The sequence below is a fragment of the Saccostrea cucullata genome, unplaced genomic scaffold, assembly GCF_032062105.1.
Source record: "Saccostrea cucullata isolate Sc308-1 unplaced genomic scaffold, CSIRO_AGI_Scuc_v1 ctg281, whole genome shotgun sequence".
Lineage (NCBI taxonomy): Eukaryota > Metazoa > Mollusca > Bivalvia > Ostreida > Ostreidae > Saccostrea > Saccostrea cuccullata.
This window is the reverse complement of record NW_026926059.1, coordinates 612,176-635,725: the sequence shown is the minus strand read 5'-3', so window position 1 is coordinate 635,725 and position 23,550 is coordinate 612,176. Positions and strand designations below refer to the sequence as shown.

The 23,550-nt window shown below is 34.0% G+C and overlaps 2 protein-coding genes across 2 annotated transcripts; one reads left to right on the top strand and one right to left on the bottom strand.

Moving 5' to 3' along the window:
* The first annotated feature begins 76 nt into the window (after positions 1-76).
* Positions 77-10,317, top strand: LOC134270548 (cleavage stimulation factor subunit 1-like). Its single transcript, XM_062752791.1, has 11 exons — positions 77-233; positions 3,958-4,085; positions 4,399-4,476; positions 4,733-4,866; positions 5,259-5,381; positions 5,542-5,740; positions 8,527-8,606; positions 8,853-9,008; positions 9,258-9,402; positions 9,951-10,031; positions 10,144-10,317. Exons 1-11 carry the CDS (start codon positions 166-168, stop codon positions 10,254-10,256), a joined length of 1,305 nt encoding a protein of 434 aa, XP_062608775.1. The 5' UTR covers positions 77-165; the 3' UTR covers positions 10,257-10,317.
* Positions 10,318-15,744: 5,427 nt separating this feature from the next.
* LOC134270490 (cyclin-Y-like protein 1) lies at positions 15,745-20,357 on the bottom strand. The gene is made up of 7 exons (XM_062752713.1): positions 19,862-20,357; positions 18,327-18,404; positions 17,513-17,539; positions 16,747-16,799; positions 16,422-16,604; positions 16,109-16,228; positions 15,745-15,915 (listed from the first exon to the last, which is right to left on the bottom strand). The coding sequence occupies exons 1-7, from the start codon at positions 20,040-20,042 to the stop codon at positions 15,745-15,747; spliced, it is 813 nt and encodes a 270-aa protein (XP_062608697.1). The 5' UTR covers positions 20,043-20,357.
* Between the last annotated feature and the right edge of the window lie 3,193 nt (positions 20,358-23,550).

Sequence of the window (23,550 nt, the reverse complement as noted above, 5' to 3'; positions counted from 1 at the left end):
ATCATGATCACTATGGTGCTTCACAAGGATGTAGACTAAATATGATATTTCTAAACACTGAATAGACTTCGACGAAAATCACTTACTTCCGGGAAAACAACGCGTTTGCAAATCTGAGTTGTGTATATTGCCCAGAGTGGTAATATTTTACAACCTAGAGCAATCATGATTGGTGCAATAGGAGGCGACTCTGAAGTCAAAAACAGAGAATTAATGTACAGACTGATGATCAGGTATGTCAGACGTTGGTTCAATTATAAAATGAGGGAAGGAGGGGGGGGGGATTACATGTAGTAATAAATACAGTTACATTTACATGATTTCAAAGCTTATCAGACACAAAGTACATATATTCTATGTGTACTGGAATCATTTTGTCTATGGAACAATATGGAAAGAGCTTGATATTTTCAATTGTACAGGGCAAGGCGATTTACCATAGAACAGGTCTGGTACAATCACTAGATTTAGCTACGTAGCTTGATTTACCTACTTAGCTTTATTTAACTACCTGAGGTAGCTTTATTTAGCTACCAGATCAATTTATATCTATAAAAAAAAACATTTTTCTCAGGATGTGCAAAAATCCCAATCTGATGCAGTGATCATTTTTAACTTCAAACTCATCTGAAAATAATTCATGAAAAAATCACTCTTGAAGAAATGTCTTTTTCTGCGCAATTGCAATCAAAGTTCTGAAAGTTTTAGGGCTATGTATGACAGTTAGAACAGTTACTCCTGAAATGAAATGACAAAGAAGTCCAGTTCTGGTTAACAGTCTAGACGAACTCCAAAAACGGCGTGAACTCCAAAAAATAAGTCTTTGGCTCCGTCATGCATTGCGGCAAAATGGCTTCCGATGTGAACAAACGATGGATTGTCGTTCGCTTTCTCCACAAATACGACTGAATAATGGCTGTATTTAGTAAACTGTGACTGGATTTCAATTTTTGTTGAATAAATAATTGTACCCATTAAATTATTAAGTGGTTATTGACTTATTTATCGCTCTGTATTCTTGCATAATAGTGATTTGGGATATACGTACGACACCGGGATTCAATAAAGTCGGTAAGAATTAATTTTCTAACTTAATTTATTGTCCCCTTGATTTAAATTTTATGCCATTCCTACTATAAAGATGCTTAGATTTTACTTCTAAGACACTTATATATCGTTTTTTTTTTTTTTTTTAATGAAAAACCGCACAATTTTGGCGGCGGAGCAGAGATATTAACAGGTTCGATTTGAGAAGACTTTTTAACCGTAATTTAAAAGAATGATTTTTTTAAGTTCTTAAACTCATAGATTATAATTCTAAAAATGTTTTCATGATTATATCTATTCATATGTGAAAACATTAGTATATAGCGATGGTGATAACTAACGCTCTCAATATTCAGATGTCATACAGGATTATATGACGAAATAATATTACAAATAGGTAAAAATTCAGTCAATGTTTCACAGTTACAACATATATATTACATTTTTCAATTTTACATATTTTTTCCTTTTATCATATTTAATTCCCAAACGTTTATTTTTCTTTGTATTTGATCTAACTTGAAACGTGAACTTTCTTCAAAAAAGCCTCGGAGGAAATGTGGAAACTGAATGGATTCTCATGTAACTGTCACCTGATCGACTCTTATTTATGATTAAAATCATCAATTCAGTACTTTTTTAATTATTGGTAAGATGTATTTACAATGCAGTTGCTCATTGGTGATCTAAACATGCTGAAATTCATTCGTACACGATAGACATGAAAAACAGAGGAAATTCGAACTGAAAATTCGCCAGCGTTCCTTACTTATAAATAAACTTCTAAAATCAGTAAAAGTAGTTCTAAATGACTAACTTAGTCACTACAAACAAATTATTAACCACAGAGATGTTTTCATAAGATTACGACTGTTTAATTTGTATTTTGTATCCTACTTGTACGATGTCTGGCTGAACCTCAAAGTTGGTCAACTTTGACTTGAAATTAAAAACTATTTGCACATGAAATCAAAATTCTAACAAATACGTTCTCTAAAACCATTTATTATTAATCATTTCTGAGAACTTACATTATTGTAAGGTAATCCAATTTTTTGCAAAAACACTTTTTATAAGAGCCCACTTTTCACGATTTTTCACCGTTTTTTATATAACTGCGCATGCGTTGGACTCGTTTTTTGGAGTCTTTTCTGGACTGAAATTCTCACTTCCGTTAACGCCGTTTTTGGAGTTCGTCTAGACTGGTTAACATGATAATAGGTCGGTAATTATTCAGCACAATGTGAAGTGATCATACTCAGCCATGCCTCACCGCACACAATAGAAAGCAGGGGCGGATCCAGGATTTGAAGTTAGGGGGGGCGCCAGATTAAGGCAGGGGGTCTGGGGGCTGCCTTGAGGCCCCCAGTGGGTCCACGGCAAAGCCCTGGTGGGGGCCCAGGGGGTGAAGCCCCCGGAAGCTCTTGGATTCTAGAGGTTTTGGAGGGTAAAAATGAGGTCTACCGAGTAGACATTTTAAACATTTTCTCAACAAAACTATGTTTTATGCAAACTTTGACAATTTTAGGGGGGGCGCGCGCCGGCTGCGCCCCCCCTTAAATCCGCCACTGGAAAGGACAGTTATCCAAACAATGGAATTGCATGTTTTGCTCTAAATTGTCCAAATGCAGCAATGTATAAACTATCTCTGCTTTGGGTTGTTTTTTAAAACCTCCCTAGTATAAATATTAATAGTCATTTAATTGCGACTTTTTGTCTCTTTTTAATAAAAAGAAAAACTTTGAAAAGTTGCATTGAAATAGCTAAATAAAGCTACCAGAGGTAAGTAAATAAAGCTACGTAGGTAGTTCTACCTACGTAGCTAAATCTAGTGATTGTACTGGACCTGTAGAAGACCCAAAAGGATTTGAAATGAGTTATAATATGTTGACGGCGCGACCGTTAGGGCGAGCGCAGATACTTATCCAGTTTTCATTTAGATCGTACTCGTTAAACCGCACGTGACGTTCAGTGCGTAGAAGACTCTGACATCACATGACGTCGTTTGCATGTTGCTTTACCAAACCGAAGCCTGAACAGGTCTGATTTCAATCAGTTTATGAATATTTTTCTGCAATAATCAGATATATTCATTAAATCAAGGCAAGTTTATTTTTCTTTTAACTTTTGTTGCTATTCTCGTGAGAACGTGGCTTTAACATTTGTGTACGAAGCTTGTGTACGAAGCGATGCATTGTGGGTCAAAATTACTGCAGAAAAAAATTCTATGAAATGAATGTGCAGTAGTCCGAATTTTCTCTTCGCCCTGGCGTTGTCATTAGAACTCGCAGTTACGAGCGTTGCTTCACGACGCTTGCTATTATGACATATAATATTGAAAATTAAAAGTTATATGTGGGAAAAAATCTGAACAGCTATCCCTTTTATTTGTTGAAAGTAGCATGCAGTTGTATTAAAGGTTTTTTGTCACAATGGTAAAACATAGAATTTAAGTTAATTAGTTTTAAAAAGTTGAATTTCATGTAAAAGATGGCTAAAACATAAATTGATTGGGTTGCAACTTATTCTCTGAAAAATCACTCAATGGACACCTTGATATTGGCGGATTGCGGAAAATTCAAATCAAGTGAGTTTATTCCATGCCGTAGAGAAGAGTATAAAGGCTTCTTTCAAAATTTGGAATGTCATGGCCTCTGGTTTGAAACAAGAGCCAAATTCAATTGTTGGAAAGTTGTTACATGATGCTCAGGTGACCTATATGGTCCATGGGCCTCTTGTTAACCCCACAATGTAATGAGGAATTCAAGGATAGCATGGAAAGTATAGGGAGAACAAGTTTGTCATGGTTTCTGGCCTCTCTAGAATTTCCATGCAATTCATGTTTTAGTGTCTCTCTGTTTAAATCCTGTGTTGATGTCGTTAATTGTAATAAATATTTTCTTTAAACAGTCAGTTATTTTATGATGGACATCAGCAATTAGCGGTTCAGCTCTCCAACCTTGTCAAAGCGCACCCTGCCTGTCCCCCTTCAGACAGATTGTTTAAAGTTGTCAAATTAGGATTAGATGCTGAAGAGGGTAAGTGCAAAGATTTTTTTTTATTTCCTTGAAAGACACTCTCTGAACTGCTAAAAAGAGAAAATGGTATCATCATTACATTAGAGATTCAAAGAAATGTTATCAAAATCCTGCTGATTTTGGGGATCATGGGACATAACTAGGGAATAAGGAAGTACTTTTACCTTAAACCATAAAGATGGATTTACCCTTTATTCAGTAGTTAAATGATAGTACTCTGTAGTAGCTCACATTATTATTGAATAAAAAAATTACTATATTCAGCATGAAATTAAATATGCTTTGTGTAAGATTCTCTCTATTTTTGTTTCAGAGCTTTCTGGAAATAAGAAAATAGGGGAACAGAATATTGCTCCTGGTTCAGGAATTGACTTGGAGTATGAAACAGATGGTAATATTTCAGTAATTGCAATGACTGATTCATCATATAATGATTTTACATTGTCTTCCATTTAATGAAAGAAGGTAATTTATTCACACATACAAGTGCATGACAGATGAAGTCAAGATTTCTAGCATGTCTGATATACAATAAAGTAAAATTGATCACAGTTTAATTAGATTGGTTTAGGAAATACAAACATTTAAAATATTTATTGTTGAAATAGATAATGAGAGAGATTAATACAGTTATTTTATGATTTTAGTCCAGTCCATTTCTCCAGAGGGAGCCCTGTATGAGACCTGTTATGTCACTGCCCACAAGGGACCGTGTAGAGCGGGGGCCTTCCACTCCTCCGGGAAACTCATAGCTACAGGTTCAGAGGATGCCTCCATCAAGGTTATTTATCAATATAACAAACGAAATAATTCTGTCATTATTGGCAACTTATAAATTGTTCTGGTATGATACTGTATGAGTGGAAATTTTAGCGAGATGCAAATTTAGCAATTTATCCTAAAAAATTAGTATATATTTTAAAAAGCAAGTTTTGAATGCTAACTAAAGAAACTGTTACAGAGTATACCAAATAGATTATAAATTGTTAGCATTGAAGATTCAATTTGAGTGATCTCAGCACCATTGCTGAAAATGCCAAAAGTGAATCCTTATTTGAATTTCTGTTTATGCTGTAAAAGGACTTCCATTATCTTTAAGATTTACTATTGGTGTTCTTTAGATTATAAAGATTAAAGAAGTATACCAGGCTTTACATATTTTATAAATTTCAGATCTTAGATGTGGATAGAATGTTGGCCAAGAGTGCAACTCCAGCAGAAATTATTGCCATGGAAACACCACAACAAGCCATGGAAAATCACCCAGTCATCAGAACGCTTTACGACCATGTAGATGTAAGAAACAAAAACGTTTGACATAGATCAACCATAGTTCTCTCGGTTTAAATGAATTTCTAAGAATTTTGAATTTATAAAAAACCAGCTTGGCATATTTGTCCATATATGATTGACTGTTATTTATAGAATTTTTCCACTATCTTCATTATCCTTGCAGGAAGTGACTTGTTTAGATTTTCACCCCACACATTCTATACTGGCCTCTGGCAGCACAGACTTCAGTGTTAGATTCTTTGAGTATTCCAAACCTTCCGTTAAGAAAGCTTACAAAAGTATACAGGAAGCGGCCGCCATCAGATCTCTGTCATTTCATCCATCAGGGGACTACATCTTAGTGGGAGCAGACCATCCTACAGGTATATACATATATAAAACTCAAATCATAAGTCTACACATGTAACTTACTTTTTAGCTCACTGAGCCGAAGGCTCAAGTGAGCTTTTCTGATCAGAATTTGTCCGTTGTCTGTCGTAGTCGTCGTTGTTGTCGTTAACTTTTCACATTTTCATCTTCTTCTCAAGAACCACTGGGCCAATTTCAACCAAACTTTTTCAAAGTATCCTTGGGTGAAGGGGATTCAAGTTTGTTCAAAAGAAGGGCCACGCCCTTTTCCAAGGGGAGATGATCATGAATTAGAGAAAAATTATTGGCATTTTTAAAAAATCTTTTTCTCAAGAACCACTGGGACAGGAAAGATGAAACTCATGTGGAATCATCCTCAGGTAGTGTAGATTAAAGTTTGTTCAAGTCATGACCCCCGGGGGTAGGGCGGGGCCAAAATGGCCGATCAAAGTTTTACATAGGAATATATATAGGAAAAATCTTTAAAAATCTTCTTCTCAAGAACCACTGGGCCAGGAAAGATGAAACTCATGTGGAATCATCCTCAGGTAGTGTAGATTCAAGTCTGTTCAAGTCATGACCCCCGGGGGTAGGGCGGGGCCAAAATGGCCGATCAAAGTTTTACATAGGAATATAGGAAAAATCTTTATAATTCTTCTTCTCAAGAACCACTGGGACAGGAAAGATGAAACGTGTGTGGAATCATCCTCAGGTAGTGTAGATTGAAGTTTGTTCAAGTCATGACCCTCGGGGGTAGGGCGGGGCCAAAATGGCCGATCAAAGTTTTACATAGGATCTTTAAAAATCTTCTTCTCAAGAACCACTGGGCCAGGAAAGATGAAACTCATGTGGAATCATCCTCAGGTAGTGTAGATTCAAATTTGTTCAAGTCATGACCCCCGGGGGTAGGGCGGGGCCAAAATGGCCGATCAAAGTTTTACATAGGAATATATAGGAAAAATCTTTAAAAATCTTCTTCTCAAGAACCACTGGGCCAGGAAAGATGAAACTCATGTGGAATCATCCTCAGGTAGTGTAGATTCAAGTTTGTTCAAGTCATGACCCCAGGGGGTAGGGCGGGGCCAAAATGGCCGATCAAAGTTTTACATAGGAATATAGGAAAAATCTTAAAAAATCTTCTTCTCAAGAACCACTGGGACAGGAAAGATGAAACTCATGTGAAATTATCCTCAGGTAGTGTAGATTCAAGTTTGTTCAAGTCATGACCACAGGGTAAGGGTGTGGCCAAAATGGCCGAACAAAGTTTTACATAGAAATATATAGGGAAACCTTTTTAAATCTTCTTTTCAAGTACTTCAAAGCCAGGATTAGTTATATTTGTATGGAATCATCCTCAGGTAATGGAGATTCTAGTTCGTTCAAATTATGATCCCCTTGGGGGTTAAAATTCAAGCCCCCCCCCCCCCCCAACTTAAGTTAACTTTCAGGTCTGATCTGATATGTGTTTTTTCCTAGCTGATGTGCTCAGGTGAGTGCTGTGGCCCCTGGGCCTCTTGTTTAGTTTCATACAGGTTCTTTTTTTCTCTGAAAATTCCAATGAATCTTTTTTTATACCCCCGCTCCGAAGGAGAGGGGGGTATTATTAGTTACATAGTCTTTTAGTGACAGGATATGGGATGATACCTGGTTAGTAAATTTCATACCTGGCGAGGCGGAGCCGAGTCAGGTATGAAATTTACTAACCAGGTATCATCCCATACCCTGTCACTAAATGACTATGTAACGAATTTACCCCACCGATGAAACATTAACGTTTTATCTGTAGTTTATAAAATGGTTTTCTCTGCTAAATGCTTCATTGCGCTTATACTGTGCCTATTATGACGTCACGTTTGTGTTTGTGACGTAATACATCGACCGGGTATAGATTTACTGACCGGGTATGGATTTACAACTGACCGGGTATAAGTAATCCACCACCTTCACGTGACAGACTTCAACCAATCGTAAGCCAGGATTTCACGGAAAAATCAACAGAGGTGGGGTAAACTGTTTTACCGTTGTGTGTCTGTCTGTCTGTGTGTCCGTCCGAAACAAATTTTTCGTCGCAGTTTTCTAAGCAACTACTCATCGTAGATGCTTGAAATTTTAACACAATCTTCTCTGAGGCATGCCATATAGTGGGATACATTTTTGCTCAAATCCGATGTCAACTTCCTGTTTGTCTGTGCCTCTGTCCGTTTCATACAGAACAAATTTTCGTCGCAGTTTTCTCAGCAACTACTCATCGCAGATGCTTGATATTTTAACACAATCTTCTCTGAGGCACCATACATTGTGATTCATTTTTGTTCAAATCCGATGTCAACTTCCTGTTTGTCTGTGCATCTGCCCGTTTCATACATATATAATTTCGTCGCAGTTTTCTAAGCAACTACTTATCACAGATACTTGAAATTTTAAAACAATCTTCTCTGAGGCATGCCATATGGTGGGATACATTTTTGTTCAAATCCGATATCAACTTCCTATTTGTCTGTGCGTCTGTCCATTTCATATATAACAAATCTTCGTCACAGATTTCTCATTAAGTATTTACAGCAGATGCTTTAAATTTTATTACACTCTTTGTTGAGGCACGCCATATGGTGGGATTTATTTTGATATGAATCTTATATATCAACTTCATATTTTCTGTGCATCTGCCTGTAATTGAACTTGTGTATTTTAACATGATAGTGCTTATTTACATCAGAGCGGGGGTATTACTAGTGAGCATTGGCTCACAGATTTCTTGTATTGAAAAAGAATAATAATGTTTTGCAATTGTTTTTTGCAGTGAGATTGTATGATGTGAACACATTCCAGTGCTTTGTCGGCAGAAACCCCAGCACACATCACACATTACCTATCACTACAGTGAGTATAGCCATCTGAAATTGAATGAATTGACAAATACATGTACCAGCATACACTGTACATGTGCTGTACAATCAGTTTTCTGCTTTTTCAATATGCATGTAGATAGTTTATCATCTAGCTTACATGTTTGTGTGTGTTTTGTAACAGTAGTATTCAGAAACATAAGATCAACTAAAAATCACTTCATCATCATCAAATTAAAAAATTTCTCTGAAAAAAACTAAGACATTATTCTAATTTTAGGTTAAATGGAGTCCCAATGCCAATTTGTATGCCACAGGTTCCTTAGATGGTGATATAAAAGTTTGGGATGGAGTCAGTAACTTGGTGATCAGCACATTTAAAAAAGCTCACGATGGGGAGGAAGTGTGTTCTGTCACCTTCTCCAGGAACTCAAAGGTCAGCAGGGGTCAAATGTCAGGACTGCAGAAAATTCATCAGAATCTATCAACCAACACTAAATCAATGATACATTTCAGATTCTTACAGGCTACATTTCATTATTAAATAGTAAAAAAAGAAAAAAATGCTAAAAAATGTAAAAATTCTTTAACAATTTCAAACTTACTTAATTAAATACACAATTACATGTATTATATACAAATATTTGATTTTGTATCCATTACTCATTGTTTCATTTGATTTCAGTATATATTGTCATCTGGGAAGGACTCACTGGTCAAACTATGGGAGTTGTCCACCAACAGGTGCCTGATTGTGTACACGGGGGCAGGGATGACAGGGAAGATGGAGCACGGGGCACAGGCTGTGTTTAACCACACAGAGGACTATAGTTAGTATAAAGATTCACATAGCAGCAAATGAATATGTAGTAGTGTAAGATACATGGCGTCCTACTAAGTTGGGCTAGTGCGTTAACCCTTTAGCTCAATTGGTAGAGCACTGGACTGGCAAGGTCCCGGGTTTGATCCTCAGCAGAGGCACAAAATTGTCTGTTACATTTGGCGCCCACGTTGGGACTCGGGTGTTCTCTGGCGGGTGAGAGTGATAGCCCCTAGAACTTCGCCCCACAGGTGTCGGCACTCCAAAAGAGATGAGGACCTCTCATTCTTTGGAGGGGGACAATGTAATATTGTAAGATACACAGCATCCTACTAAGTTGGGCTAGTGGGTTAACCCTTTAGATCAATTGGTAGAGCACTGGACTGGCAAGCCAGAGTTCCCGGGTTCGATCCTCAGCAGAGGCACAAAATTATCTCTGTTACAAATATTCAATATCATTATTAAATATTTACTAAACAAGATGTGTACATGTGTTGTCCTCATCAAAATATGACAAAGAACAATTGCAATTTCATTTTCTTTTGTTTGTACTTGTAGTTTTCTTCCCTGATGAGAACACCACTTCTCTGTGTTGCTGGGACTCCAGAAATGCAGAACGACAGAGACTGCTAGCCTTAGGTTCGTGTATCCTAAATTACAATACAAGATATCAGCTTGTAATTATTTTTTACCAGTTATTCTTACTGACAATAAGACATATTGGCAAAAAAAAGTTTTTTGAATACCACAGGTCACAATGGAGCCGTGAGGTACATTGGACACTCCCCCACTGGCCCTGCCTTTATCACGTGTAGTGAAGATTTCCGAGCCCGATTCTGGTACAGGAAGGCCGACACTGATTGACAGTCATTCAGACATTTATCATTTCATTTTGTACAGAGTCCATTAAAAGTCATACATCTGATCATTCTTTTATGCTTGTTTTTACTTAGTATGTTTTAGATTTCAATAAAAACAAGAGGCCCATGGGCCTTATAGGTCACCTGAGCATCATGCAGCAACTTTACAACGATTGATTTTGAAAAATCCATAACACCTAGTTTGCGAACAGTTGTACAAATATAGCTTGAATAAGCATGTCATTGTTTTCAAATTCTTTAATTTACCATGTAACTCCATTAATTCTGCAACAGTGAAGCATACATCACGTTCAAAGATGTTCCTAACTCTTTCGACAATATTTTTAACTTTAACCTGTTTCTTTGCAGACAATCCTTCGTCCGATTCAAACTCGCCACCACTCAAAAATTGTATTTTCCATTTAATACAAATACATAGATTATTTTTCATACAGATCCTAGTTTATACGGATTTTTTAAGCTTGTAGAAGAAGTTTCCGGAATGTAAAGTACAATTTTATTGCTACTCGCTGCTCCGTGACGTCCTCCAATGTCATGGTTTTTTGCTTCTTTTAATCAAGTCCATATGTATTTAGAAACCGATATCTTTTAAGTGGAGCGACATATTACATAACCCGATTTCATTTTAATTAATACAGCAATACTTTATTTAAACATGTAAATTTTATTTCGTTTCAGCTCCATTTATTAGAGGTATGGCTGTAAATACTATAAAGTGAAAATTAGTAAATTACTCAATTTTGACGGTGCTCCGTGACCCCATTTTTGCTGTTCTAAATCCTTGGTAATTCGAATAAATTTGAAGATGTATTCCAATTTTTTTACTCAGATTATTTGAATCTGTTGTTAAAATATTTGTACCAAATTTAATACCACGTTAAATAAAAAAGTTAGGACAAAAGTCTATGAACTTTTTGAATGACCCTCATGTTTATGTTTGAGTAGTTTGATAAAAAATAAAAGGTCCTAGTGAAGTTCAAGGTCATAGAAAATGTCATTATGAGAAACTGTATGAATTCCAAAACAGACTTGTATGAATGTATGATGTTTGTTTAACTATTAGGTAAAGAGTGAGTTCAAGGTCACAGAGAAGCGAGGTGAGATAATTGTAAAACAGTTGAATAACTTTCAATATGTTTCTTTGTTTACTTGTTAAAAGCAATGTTTCAACTAAAGGTGCAATTCTTTTTTTAAATAATATCAACAGAATTTCTGTCTCGCCTGAGACCTAAATATTTTTTGACAATAAATCATTTAAAACAATAATATACTGTCTGGAAGATTTTTATGTAAATGCCGGTTCAGAGGCACAAGGTTCAAGTATTTTGGAAATTAAAAAAAAAAGATATTCTGGAGGACCCTAAGTTTTCCGCAACAAACTTAAAAGTAATGAAAATTAAGATATGATTTACTAATAATTCCCTTTTTATTGACAATGGCAAGCAGCCCTACAAATAAAAGCACAGATAATTCAACAAATAAAATGATATACAATATTGTTCCACTAGTAGAAACTGAACAATGTATAATCAAGACTTTCATACACTTTTACAAAATGCCAGCATCATCTTTACTTAAACACACAGTAAATCACTCACTTGTTCGATAATTACTAGAATTTATACAAAAAATGACTTTCCAGAGGGTGCAAATAAACATAAAGAGAACATACTGTGTAAAAGGAACCATAGATTGAACAATAAATTAAATATGGAGAATAAACCTCTCAAAAAAAGAAATTTTTTAATGATTTGACTTTAATAGTTGTACAGTAGATATTTCTGTAAATAGAGTTTTTTTCCTTTTTTGCCCTTTCACACTTGTTAACAATTTTGCAAGAGTTCGACGACGAATAATCTTAAACTAAATTTTCACCAACATCTTAAGCTTACATTTTGTCCTCAATTTATCCATGCAACTAAAAACTGTACATGTACAATGAAACTAAATGCAAATGAAACCATCTATAATGCTTAGTAACATACAATGTATACAGAATCCAGGCCAAAATTCTTGTTAAAGTTGTATTGTTTTACCGGTACCATTCGTACAAACCTAAAAATAATGTTTCAATTTTTTCTGACGTACAGTATTTTTTTCAGAAATATTATATGTCTTTGTAGGGATACCTTAAAGAATTCCTTTCTTTAAATAAAATGAGAATACTTTTGACATTTCTATGGCCTTAATTCTAATTTCAGTAGTTTTTCATTTTGACTGTTTTAGTGCAGTTAAGCACATGTGACAACTTGGACCCTTTATATACAAAAGCTACCAATGAAAAAAAAATCTTTAAAAAAAAAAACAGAACACACAGTAATATCAATCTAAAATGTACAATTTGTTTTATAGCATTAATACTGATGAAAAAATCACTCAAAAAATTACAAGAATTAGTTTTAGGTATTAAATGAAATAGGTGGTAGGGATATGATCAATACATTATGATTGTTAAAAATAAATACCAGATAATCTACATCAATAAAATACAGTGTGAGACCTGTATTGACATGAAATAAATGACTAGCTTGTAACGATCTGTACTGATAAAACTGACCAAAGCTCTGGGTCCATAACTATCCACTACGTAATCACTAGTATAAATGACATGCTTTATACATTATTAATCACAGATTAGGTCTAAGAGAGCATTCTATCATATGTCTTCATTATAACTTTACAAAGACATCAAAAGTTATAGTTTGAAAGACAACATGAAACATTTACAAAACTGTATTAAACAAAACCTCTCCTTCATCAGTAAATAAAAATAAAAGTGTAGAAATAACTGGTTCTTTAAGTCCAAGAATAATTTTTTTAAGATGAAAGAAATCTTTGAAAGGTTTCCTTTTCTGTCATGTCTATTTATGGCCAAATTAATTTGAGTGCAGAATAGCAGTACATGGGAAATAAACTATTAAAGGCCAAAAAATTTTTATCCATAAATTTGTGTTTTAATAGGAACCGTTTAAGACAGAATTATAGAATCAGTACTTAAGGACGTTCAACTTCTCTGTTAAATTGACAAAGAGTTGACTGACTGTGCAGCATTGAAATGATCACAACCATTTAACCTGATTTAATATCCATGGCTGACAAATGATGAATGGTTTTCTTTTTGTAGTTATTTGACAAACAGGGACACAATACAGAGCATCCAACACTAGCTTCATAAAAAGATCACGTGTTCATGAGATTCTTACAAAAGAAATATTTTCTCTTGATTCAACTCCAACAGGATTATGCCGACCTGTCTCTTCTCTTACGACAGATTTCATTACGTAAACATAGGACGTAAACAAAGACAAACATTTGTACAATTACTTCCTATACTTAACATTTTGTGGTTTCAGTTTATAATGAACATTTTTAATTTGAAATGAGATCTTTTGAGACAAAAGAATTGTGCTTACCATTGTATTTTCTAGTTACATGTATCAATGAAATTGAGACCTGGTTTTATTTTATGAATTGGGAAAAGGATTTCATTACACAAATCCCAATCAATTAATAAATTAAAATAGCACATAAAGATTCAGCACCAATATTGAAAACAAAATCTACTACATACGTATGAACTATAAGCCACTCTATTTTAGTAGCATTAACTATTAATTTTGTCTAAATCATCGAATTTTTTTCAAGATCAATGTTGATGTAGTTTGTTTTATAAACTGTCAAAGTTGGGACAAGGCATTTAATTACACATATACTCTACAAACTGGTACATAGCACAATAAATCTCCAGAATTTGATTCAGGGACTTTGATTTACATGTACATTATCACATAACATCATCAGGACACCTCCAGTGTGGAGTACCTAGATTATCATAGAACGGGGTGTACCTAATAAAATAGAGATTATATACTGAAACTAATTTGAGCAAGAATGGAAACAATCAGAAATATTTGTCCAAAATAGCCGTATCAGATGGGTATAATACCAAATTCTTATTAGCAACCAAATGATAGAATGTATGAACTCCAAAAATGTTTTCTAAAAGAGGGAAATACCATGTCTATCTGTTATGAAAAGGGAATCTTCACCTTTTTTTCACAAAACAGGCATCATTACATTGTTAAGAGAGAAAAAAGACTTTGAATAAGAAGGCAAATACTGCAGATATCACTGTTTACACTGAAAAATTTCATGAATGGATATTAAAACTTGAATCTTTATCACATGATGTAGAAATTTACAAAACTATTGCACAATTATTCCAAAAGCTCATATATTTGTGTAACTATACTGAAGACTTGTTACATATTCGTTGTGCTTGTTAAGCTTGATTTCCGCGGTTATGAGATTATAGCAACACTAAGTCGGGGGTTGGCTGTCATGCCGTCTAAACTGTTAGAACGAACCAGGGTAGGTTTTTGGTTGATCCTCTCTATACCATCTTCATTAGACATCGCCTTGAAGGAAAAAAGTTAACATTCCATTAGGTTTCAAGGACATACACAGATATTAAAGCATTAAAATAATTGATTTCAATTATGCATATATGGAATAACTTTCTCATTTTATTGGTTTTATGATGAAGATAAGCAATTGTCTTGCATGAAAATTTGAAGCATTTAAAATCTTCACATTACTGTACATCAGGTTTATTAGAACATATGTGCAATACAATAAGGCAGAGTTGGCATGGTTATAGTAAATGATTTTCATAATAAGACCTAAGTTTACCTCTAGTTTGAGGGCTCTGTCTTTACTGAGTGGTTCTAATGGGAAGCTAAGGTCATTGGCATCAGCAAGTGCCCTCAGATCAAAGTCAGTGTTTGACTTGGCATAGGGCATTGCACTTCATGTCAGGCCTATCAAAAAACACGTTAATGTTGAACTGTAACATTTCTAGGTACTGTCTTTCACAAATCATTCCTGTAAAAACAAGATGTGTAAGTGAAAAACTGATGTCCCTGTTTGGTGACACTTGGCTAAAGTAAAAGATTTTCACATGTAGGTCAAACTTACAAAATCTACACTATAAAAATTTCATCTTTCCTGGCCCAGTGGTTCTAGAGAAGAAGATATTTAAAGATTTTACTTATATACTCCTATGTAAAACTTTGATTGGCCATTGTGGCTCATCACAAACTTGAAAAAACACATGAGTTTCATCTTTCCTGAAATAAAGATGTAAGCCCTAGCACAAACCATTCAAAACTTATGGCCAACAGGCAAAGGTTAGGTTAAACTTTTTGCTGAGACACAGATAGAAAGAAACCTTTATGTCCCCAATTCTTATATTTTTTACTGCAATTTTTCATATATTATTGCTTTTACATATTTTTTATGAAAAAAAAATGTAGATGTATATTAATTGGAAGGCATGCCATTTGCTGAAATCTCAGAATTATTGCTACCGAAGAAAATTATATCAATGTTTCTGCCTTTATTGATAAATACATGTACATCTCAGTCTTTGACATTACTGTTAACTATATATATAATAGCATAATAAAGCCTTACATGTCCTCCACTGCTATGTCCTTGAGGATCTGGCAGTAGTCTACATTCCACACAGCCTGGTCATCCCACACCTTGGACGCCAGCAGTATCGCACCCAGGACAATACGCTTCCAATTTGCCGGCATAATATCAATTTCTGCATAATGAAGTAACCTCTCCAAGTACACCTACAGCAAAAAGACTCAAAGCTCAAATAAAGAACAGGCATTTGTATTCAAAAGAGTAATAAAAATTTCTTAAATAATGATTTACTCAGGTAAGCAAATAGATATTAACCAAATTGATATTTTAGCATCCAAGATGAAATAGCACTCTGATACTTTTACTTTGTAAGCATGAACATATAGCTAGCAGCATTACCAGGGTAACTATTGCACATTCTGCAGTCAGCTGGGCTGCACTAAACAAGGTCCGAACGAATCTATAAATATGTTTGTGTTCCGGGTCTCGGCGGTCATAATCTTCTGGCACCTGGTCTCGCTGGAAAATTTTTTTTGCGGTAACGTGGAAAAGAAAAACGCATTGTGAATCAGGTTAGAGGTTCTTTTTTAGCACAATGAGATGTAAACAGAATGCTTAAAAAAAACAATTTTTTAAGGAAAACATGATAAATATTCAGATTTGTCTTCCACATATAAATAATTTTCTTGTAATTAGCTAGACGTGTTCTTACCGACAAAGGATGAAGCCTCTCATCAAAAATCTCCAATGTTCTGTTACTCTCGCGGTTTCGTATATGAAAGTAAATGGCGAAGGCCACGGCTTTTATCGTGTTTTTGAGGTTTGGTTGACTGACGGTGGAATCGTCAATAAATATTGTGGAACAGGAGCTGTACTTCCGCAGTACTGGTGTATTCTATCAATTAGAATTAACAGATTAAATCTCCAGCGGAGAGTGAAGAAAAATGAAAATGCTCATTTACACAAAGAATGAACAAAAATTCCTACTTAACCTGTATTTGTAACAGCATGTTACAATTCTAATACTTTAACTTTACCTGTATTTGTAGAACTCTGTTATCATAATGAGACTTCCTTCTATTCTTGTTGTCTACAAAAAAAGGATTAAAATATTGGAATTTCAATGAAGATACTAGTACATGAAAACCAGAGCATTTGATTACTTAAAAACTTATCTTCTCTAAGACAGTGATTGGTTTATGTGCATCAAAGGAATTAAATTTTGGATACACATTTTCAGTATTCTTAATTTCTTCTTACAATGTTTCTCTATGCATTTTCCCAAATATTTCCATCCTGCATGAAAAATCATTTGTCTGATCACTCTGATGTATAGACAGATCAAAAAAAAAATCACTTTTATACAAATCTGAAATCATCTGACTGTTATTTCTTCTTTTAAATTATTTACTGCCTTTTAGTAATATTAGAAATTCTTCTTTAATACTGTTTTAATACTATGAAGTCTTTGTACAAAACGAAAAAAATATTACTGTATAACTGTGTAAAGTCCTCTAATTTTTTAAGGTAAAAACAACATTGGAATATTAGGAAATACAAAATAGACCTGACTAAATTAAATTTGATTTAAGTTACACACAAATAAATACAGATGTTTGTGAGAAATCAAAATATTTACTATGAATGAAAAAGAAAACTGTGAAATCAGCATTACAGAATATGTTGACTCTCAAATGCATTATGTGCAATTAAAAAAGAAAGAAGATGTTAAAACATGCAGCAAACACAAATAAATACAGTAAACATTAGTATTTGATGGAAATGTCCTTAATGATACCGTACTTTTTGATCTAGATCTGTGCCTAACATCTAAAACAAAGAGAAAATGATTCAATTACTCTAGAAGGAAAAAAGCCAAGAAAACAAAAAATACTCATACATTTGATGTAAACAAAAGATGCTATCAGCAATAAAAATTATCAGAAAAGTTCAACTTTTTAAATCTTACAAGGTAAAATGACTTCAAAATGAAAAAAGGGGTTTAAATTTAGAAAATTCATTCTACATATAAACCAGATTGCTTTGATCATGTTTAGATGTAAAGATTTACAAAGTTATTGCCTTATTGGTGTGAAATTCCACACCACCTACTTTTATTTGTTAATTTCAAACTTTCACAAAGAACATATATATCTCAACTTAACTGATTGAAGGTTTAAAACTATAACGTATGTTTCAGTAATGTTTGATTTACATATTCTTTTACTCATTTTCATAACATGTATTTTCGTAGCAAACACAATGATATTGAAAATCAAGCATTATAATCTGATAATGGTTTATTCAACAGTTTGGTACATGTATTAAACGATCGAGCATCTATCAAGTACTAATAAATGCCCCTCACTTCAATTAGTAATCCAAATTCAATAGTATTTTTATAAAATACCTATCAACTCCTTGTGTTTTAAAAAATCATATTTTAATAAAATGCTTGGTAGGAAATAATTATAAATGAATTATTATTATACACTTAGGAAAACCCTCATTAGATGCCAGTGAGAAGCAGAGTATTAATTTAATCAAGGACCTGAAAACAGAACTGGAATGATTGGATAAGCTTGGTTTAAACTCTAATCCAAAGATGAAGACTTACTCTTGCTGATTTCACTCTGTGACCTAGATGGAAACAGCGGTCTTAAACTGGGGTCTGATGTAGGGTCCTCCTTTACATCTGAAATAGATTAGTTTTTCTTCTGAGGATTAAAGACAAAACGTTGTATCTACTTCTGTATTGATACAAAAAATGTGAATTATTTACCACAATAAGCACACAAGTGCTAGTTCTAATTACATGCACTGTAAATTTATATGTTTAAGGTACCATTCACTTAGCTGTAGAGGTGTAACAATACAGCGATTTATTAATCGTATTGATCGCAAAGTCTTATGATACACATACATGTATCGTATCAACATGTATATATCGTGATACAATAAAAGCTAATGTTCATTGTCTATTTGAAAATTATACAATAATTAGGACTGCCACAAATCAGAAAATTTTCGAATCAATTCAGTTCAAACAAAAAACTCGATTTTCGAACAATTTCGATTCGATTGTAAGAAATAGCACTTTTTTTAATTTTTTGTATATAATCTGTATAAATGTTTGATCATCATGATCATCAGACATTCTAATAAATAATGATTCATTCTTTTATGAGGATCATTAAGATAAATTGGAATGTAATCCCAAGAAACAAAGAAAATGCATGTACCTAATGCTCTAATTTCAAAGTATGACCCAAGAATCAAATGTCTGAAATCAAAACTATTAAAAATACTGGTCATTGGATTTAAAAGATGAAACATGCGAACATATCTTTCATACAAAACCAATGACTACATATTATGCTAAACATAAATGTATTCGTGATTTGCTTACAAAGCTGTTTTCAATTACCAAACTAGAAATGGTTAGATCCCTGCTGTGATTTAATTTTTGATTCACCAATACAATATCAAACCACCTATATAAGCACATTACTGTCATAACAAGAATGTCAATACCATATAAACCCTATTAACTGCCCTGGGCGCTTAGAAAAATTGCGAAAAGGGGGAGGTTTTTATGGTATTCTCTTTCTAATATTTAATCAAATAATATCATATCTGAACTTAAAAAATATTTTGAAAAAAAAAAAAATAAATTCAAAGAATCTCCAAAATAATGTCTAACTTTACTTTTAATGAAGACAATTCCCCCAAACTATGCTAAATGAATCATTTTCCACCTAGAAATTGGATAATAAACAAGTTTCATTTTCACTTATTTCAAATTTTGGAAGACTTTTGATACAATTCTAGATAATTTTAGTGACAGTACAGGGGGCCCTTTAATTTGCTACATTACAATTAAAAAAGACGTTAAACAGAGTCTATAGGACAATATCATTATTGTATATAATTATTTATTATAATGGATTATACGGTAAGTAATTTAGAGAGGATAATATTTCTAGTGAGGGGAGATTTTGCTAATGGAGAGGATAATTCTCTCTCGTAGGCACATCACACTGAAGATTAAAAAATATATTGCATTTTACTTTTAGAAGTTGGTTGCCCTGCTCACTTCCAGTGTCAATCTTCCTAATTCGCCGACTTAGTGAATAGCCAGACAAATATTACCTTCTGGATAGTTTTCCCGGTCACTGATGTGTGGGACTCCTGGCAGGGAGGTAGTGCTTCTATTGTTCGGGGTTAAATGTATATCTATCCCTGGCTGTTCCTCATAACCATACACATCTTGGGGCTTTCTTCTATCTTTGGACGGACTCGTATAAACACAACACGAGTGTTTATTTCCCATTTTTACTTGCTAAAGCTTAACAAAATTGTTTTCATGTCATCAAACATTAAAACGCCCATGCGTTTAATTTTTAAACACAATCACTCAGAAGTTGTTTCAGGCCGGGCCAGCCCAGCTGATCTTGGAGCACCTGCAGAGTGACGGCACGGATCGTTCACTCATTCAGCTTTTCCTGCATTAGCTTTTTCTAAGGTCAACCAATTCACCAAAAGTTACATATTTAAAGATCATCTGCTTCTTCTGCAACTTAATTGTAAATATCTAAAATATCTATCTTCTTTTGGAAACCGGAAATGAATTCATTTTCTCATTGAAGAAAATGTATCATAAATTCTGATTGGTCAAAATTTAGAACAAATAAAGTCGGTCCAAATAAGCAAATTAATTTATCTGGATTTTCGCAGAACCTTGCCCCTCGACCTTCCCCACACGTATAGGCCTAAAAATGCTCCTCTCCTTCACAATGCCATTTTCTTATTTAAAGTTTCTGTTGTTTAGATTAAAGAAAATAACAGGGACCTATATTAATGCTTATCACAATATGCATATTATGATATATGACTTTCATAATTCACATGTGTATTCTTTGTGACAAGTCCTTTCTTTGGGTACCACTAAATTGACCTCTTGACCTTGGAGTTTGACCCACTTTTACACAAAAATTCCAAACTTTACTTTGTTCGTACGTCTCTTCACATATGCATTTTTTGTTGCAAGACCTTTCATTGGATGCCACCAACTTTGACCCTGTGACCTTGATCTTGATGATTTCCATACTTATGAAAAAACTTTAACCTTGGCAATAACTTTTGAACGGTAGGGGCTAGAGCTTTCATACTTCACATATGTATTCCTCGTTAGAAATCCCTTCAATGAATAAAAAGAACTTTGACCCTTTGACCTTCGAGTTTGACCTACGTTTAAAAAAACATTGACCATATCTTTTAAAGGGTTAGAGCTAGTTCTTTCATACTTTATCTATTTAATCTTTGTGACAAGACTTTTCATTTGATATCAATACCTTTGACCCTTTGACCTTGAAGTTTGACCTACTTTTTAATTTTTTTAACCTTGGCCATAACTTTTAAACAATTAGGGATATGGTTTCCATACTTCACATATGTATTTTATGTGGCAAGATCTTTTATTGGATACCAATAACCTTGACCTTTTGACCTTATCGATTTCCGAATTATGAAAAAACATTAACCTTGGCAATAATTTTTAAACGGTTACGGCTAGGGCTTCCATACTTTACATATGCATTCTTTGTGGCAAGACCTTTCATTGGATACCAATAACCTCGACCTTCTGACCTTGAAGATTTCTGTACTTTAAAAAAACTTTAACCTGGTCATAACTTGGAAACAGGTTGTAATAGGGCTTTCATATTTCACAATTTTTCGTTACACCTCACTAACATATTGACAGTAGTGAAGGGAAAACTTCAAGATTACTGTGCAACAGTATATTCAATAAGTGGTGAGAATCAGATGTGGATACTCAAAAATTCCAAAGAACTTTTGGACAATTTGAAATCACAAGATTTTACCAAAATCAACAGCTTCAAAACTTACGACTTTTCAACTTTATACACAACCATTCCCCACGATAAATTAAAGTCCAGGCATTTTGATATCATTGACAACTGCTTTTTCAATAAAAATGGAACTCGTAAATTCACTTACCTGGTCATTGGTCATTTGCAAAACTATTTTGTTAAAACACATTCTGATTGCACACACAATTACTCTGAAGTTGACATTAAAAAATGCTTGAATTTCTGATTGACAATATCTATGTGGTTTTTGGAGACCAGGTCTTCCAACAATCTATTGGAATTCCCATGAGTACCAATTGCGCTCCGTTATTAGCAGACCTATTTTTGTATTCATATGAAGCAGAATTGGTGCAAAATCCTATGCGTGAACAGAAGAAAACACTTGCTGTGGCCTTCAACTCGACATTTAGATCTTTATATCGACGACGTATTGTCAATTAATAATGATAATTTCCATTCCTACGTCGATACGATATATCCTGGAGAGCTTGAGATAAAAGATACCACAGAGACTGACCCACATCTGTTTCATACTAACTTGGATATTTTACTTGAAAAAAAAAAACGTTAATTGTAATCTAACAACCAAGCTGTATGATAAACGTGATGACTTTGTCTTTTCTATCGTCAAATTCCTTTACTTATGCAACAATATACCTTCATCACCTGCATACGGAGTGTATACTAGTATATCTCAGATGATTCGATACGCAAGCGCATGCTCTACGTATGAACAATTTCTAAAACGCGGTAAATTATTGACAAGCAAGTTGATGAAACAAGAATATCAGCAGTCTCGTTTAAAGCCATCATTTCGTAAGTTCTATGGTCGATACAATGACCTTGTCAGCAAATACAATTTATGTTAAAGTCGAAAACTGATTGACGTTCTTCATACTAATTGTTAGTCCAGTATTTTTCATTGAATTGACGACGAATTTTTCCGTTATTTCCCGATCATGACAAGGAGCACACGGCGGGTGTGACCGGTCAGCTGGGGATGCTCACTCCTCCATGTTATCTGATCCTATCTTTGGAGGTCCGTGTTTGCTCTGCTCCTATTTTGTATTGTTTTATGACTTTGATATTAAATACTGTTCGTTATCTCCATATCCTTCTTCCAGTTAGGAGACCCTACTTTGGGTAATTATATATTAAATTTGCACGTAAGATAAGTTTAATCTTCACTATGTGCCATACGGGGGCAGCAGTAGGGCTGGGTAAAAATTCGATATTTCAATATATTGCAATACAATGACAAAAATATCGTATCGCAATACAATATTTTGTAATATCGATATATTGGCAATATGCTTAGATTGAGGAATTTTGTCATTAAATGTAAAAACAGACTTATGAAAGTTTGTTATTGAGCCAAACAGTAAGAGAGAAGTTGTTTTTTGGGAGCATTTCAGAACATCTTTCATTTTTTTCGTGTTGGTTACTTAGTTATGTACATTCTGCAGGTAAATAAAATATCATACATAATTTTAAATTATTTCTTCACCAAAAAATCAATCAGGGAGGCTCGATCCTGTGCTTTTGAGTCGATTTTGGTCTGGACCTTTATTTCTAAAATTCTGCATTATTTTTTTAGTTTTAAAAAACGCAATTATACACTGTAGTCCATTCAATTAGGACTGAGCCAGGAACTCGGTTTTGTGGCGGAAGGTTTTATAGAAGAAAATGATTAATTTTTACTTTTAGAACTATTTACATTATTGTTTATTTGAGATACCTATTTTTCCATGCTGGTTGCACATGCTGGTTGTTTTTTGATAATAATAATAATTAAAAAAAAAAACCAAAAAACAAACAAACAAACAAAAAATACGTTATGCTTGTTCTGAAATATCTATTGAATCAGTTTTTATGAATTCTTTTGACGCATTATAACAAATATAGAAAATATTCTTAAAGTCCAGGGGGAAAAAAATGAGCCAATTT

Coding starts and splice junctions, on each gene's coding strand:
- LOC134270548 (XM_062752791.1), top strand. CDS start 166: ATGATTGGTGCAATAGGAGGCGACTCTGAAGTCAAAAACAGAGAATTA. Junction 234..3,957: donor ATGTACAGACTGATGATCAG/GTATGTCAGACG, acceptor TTCTTTAAACAG/TCAGTTATTTTATGATGGAC. Junction 9,403..9,950: donor TAACCACACAGAGGACTATA/GTTAGTATAAAG, acceptor TTGTACTTGTAG/TTTTCTTCCCTGATGAGAAC.
- LOC134270490 (XM_062752713.1), bottom strand. CDS start 20,042: ATGGGAAATAAACACTCGTGTTGTGTTTATACGAGTCCGTCCAAAGAT. Junction 16,605..16,746: donor ACAGAGTTCTACAAATACAG/GTAAAGTTAAAG, acceptor TCTAATTGATAG/AATACACCAGTACTGCGGAA. Junction 16,229..16,421: donor AGAGGCTTCATCCTTTGTCG/GTAAGAACACGT, acceptor AAAATTTTCCAG/CGAGACCAGGTGCCAGAAGA.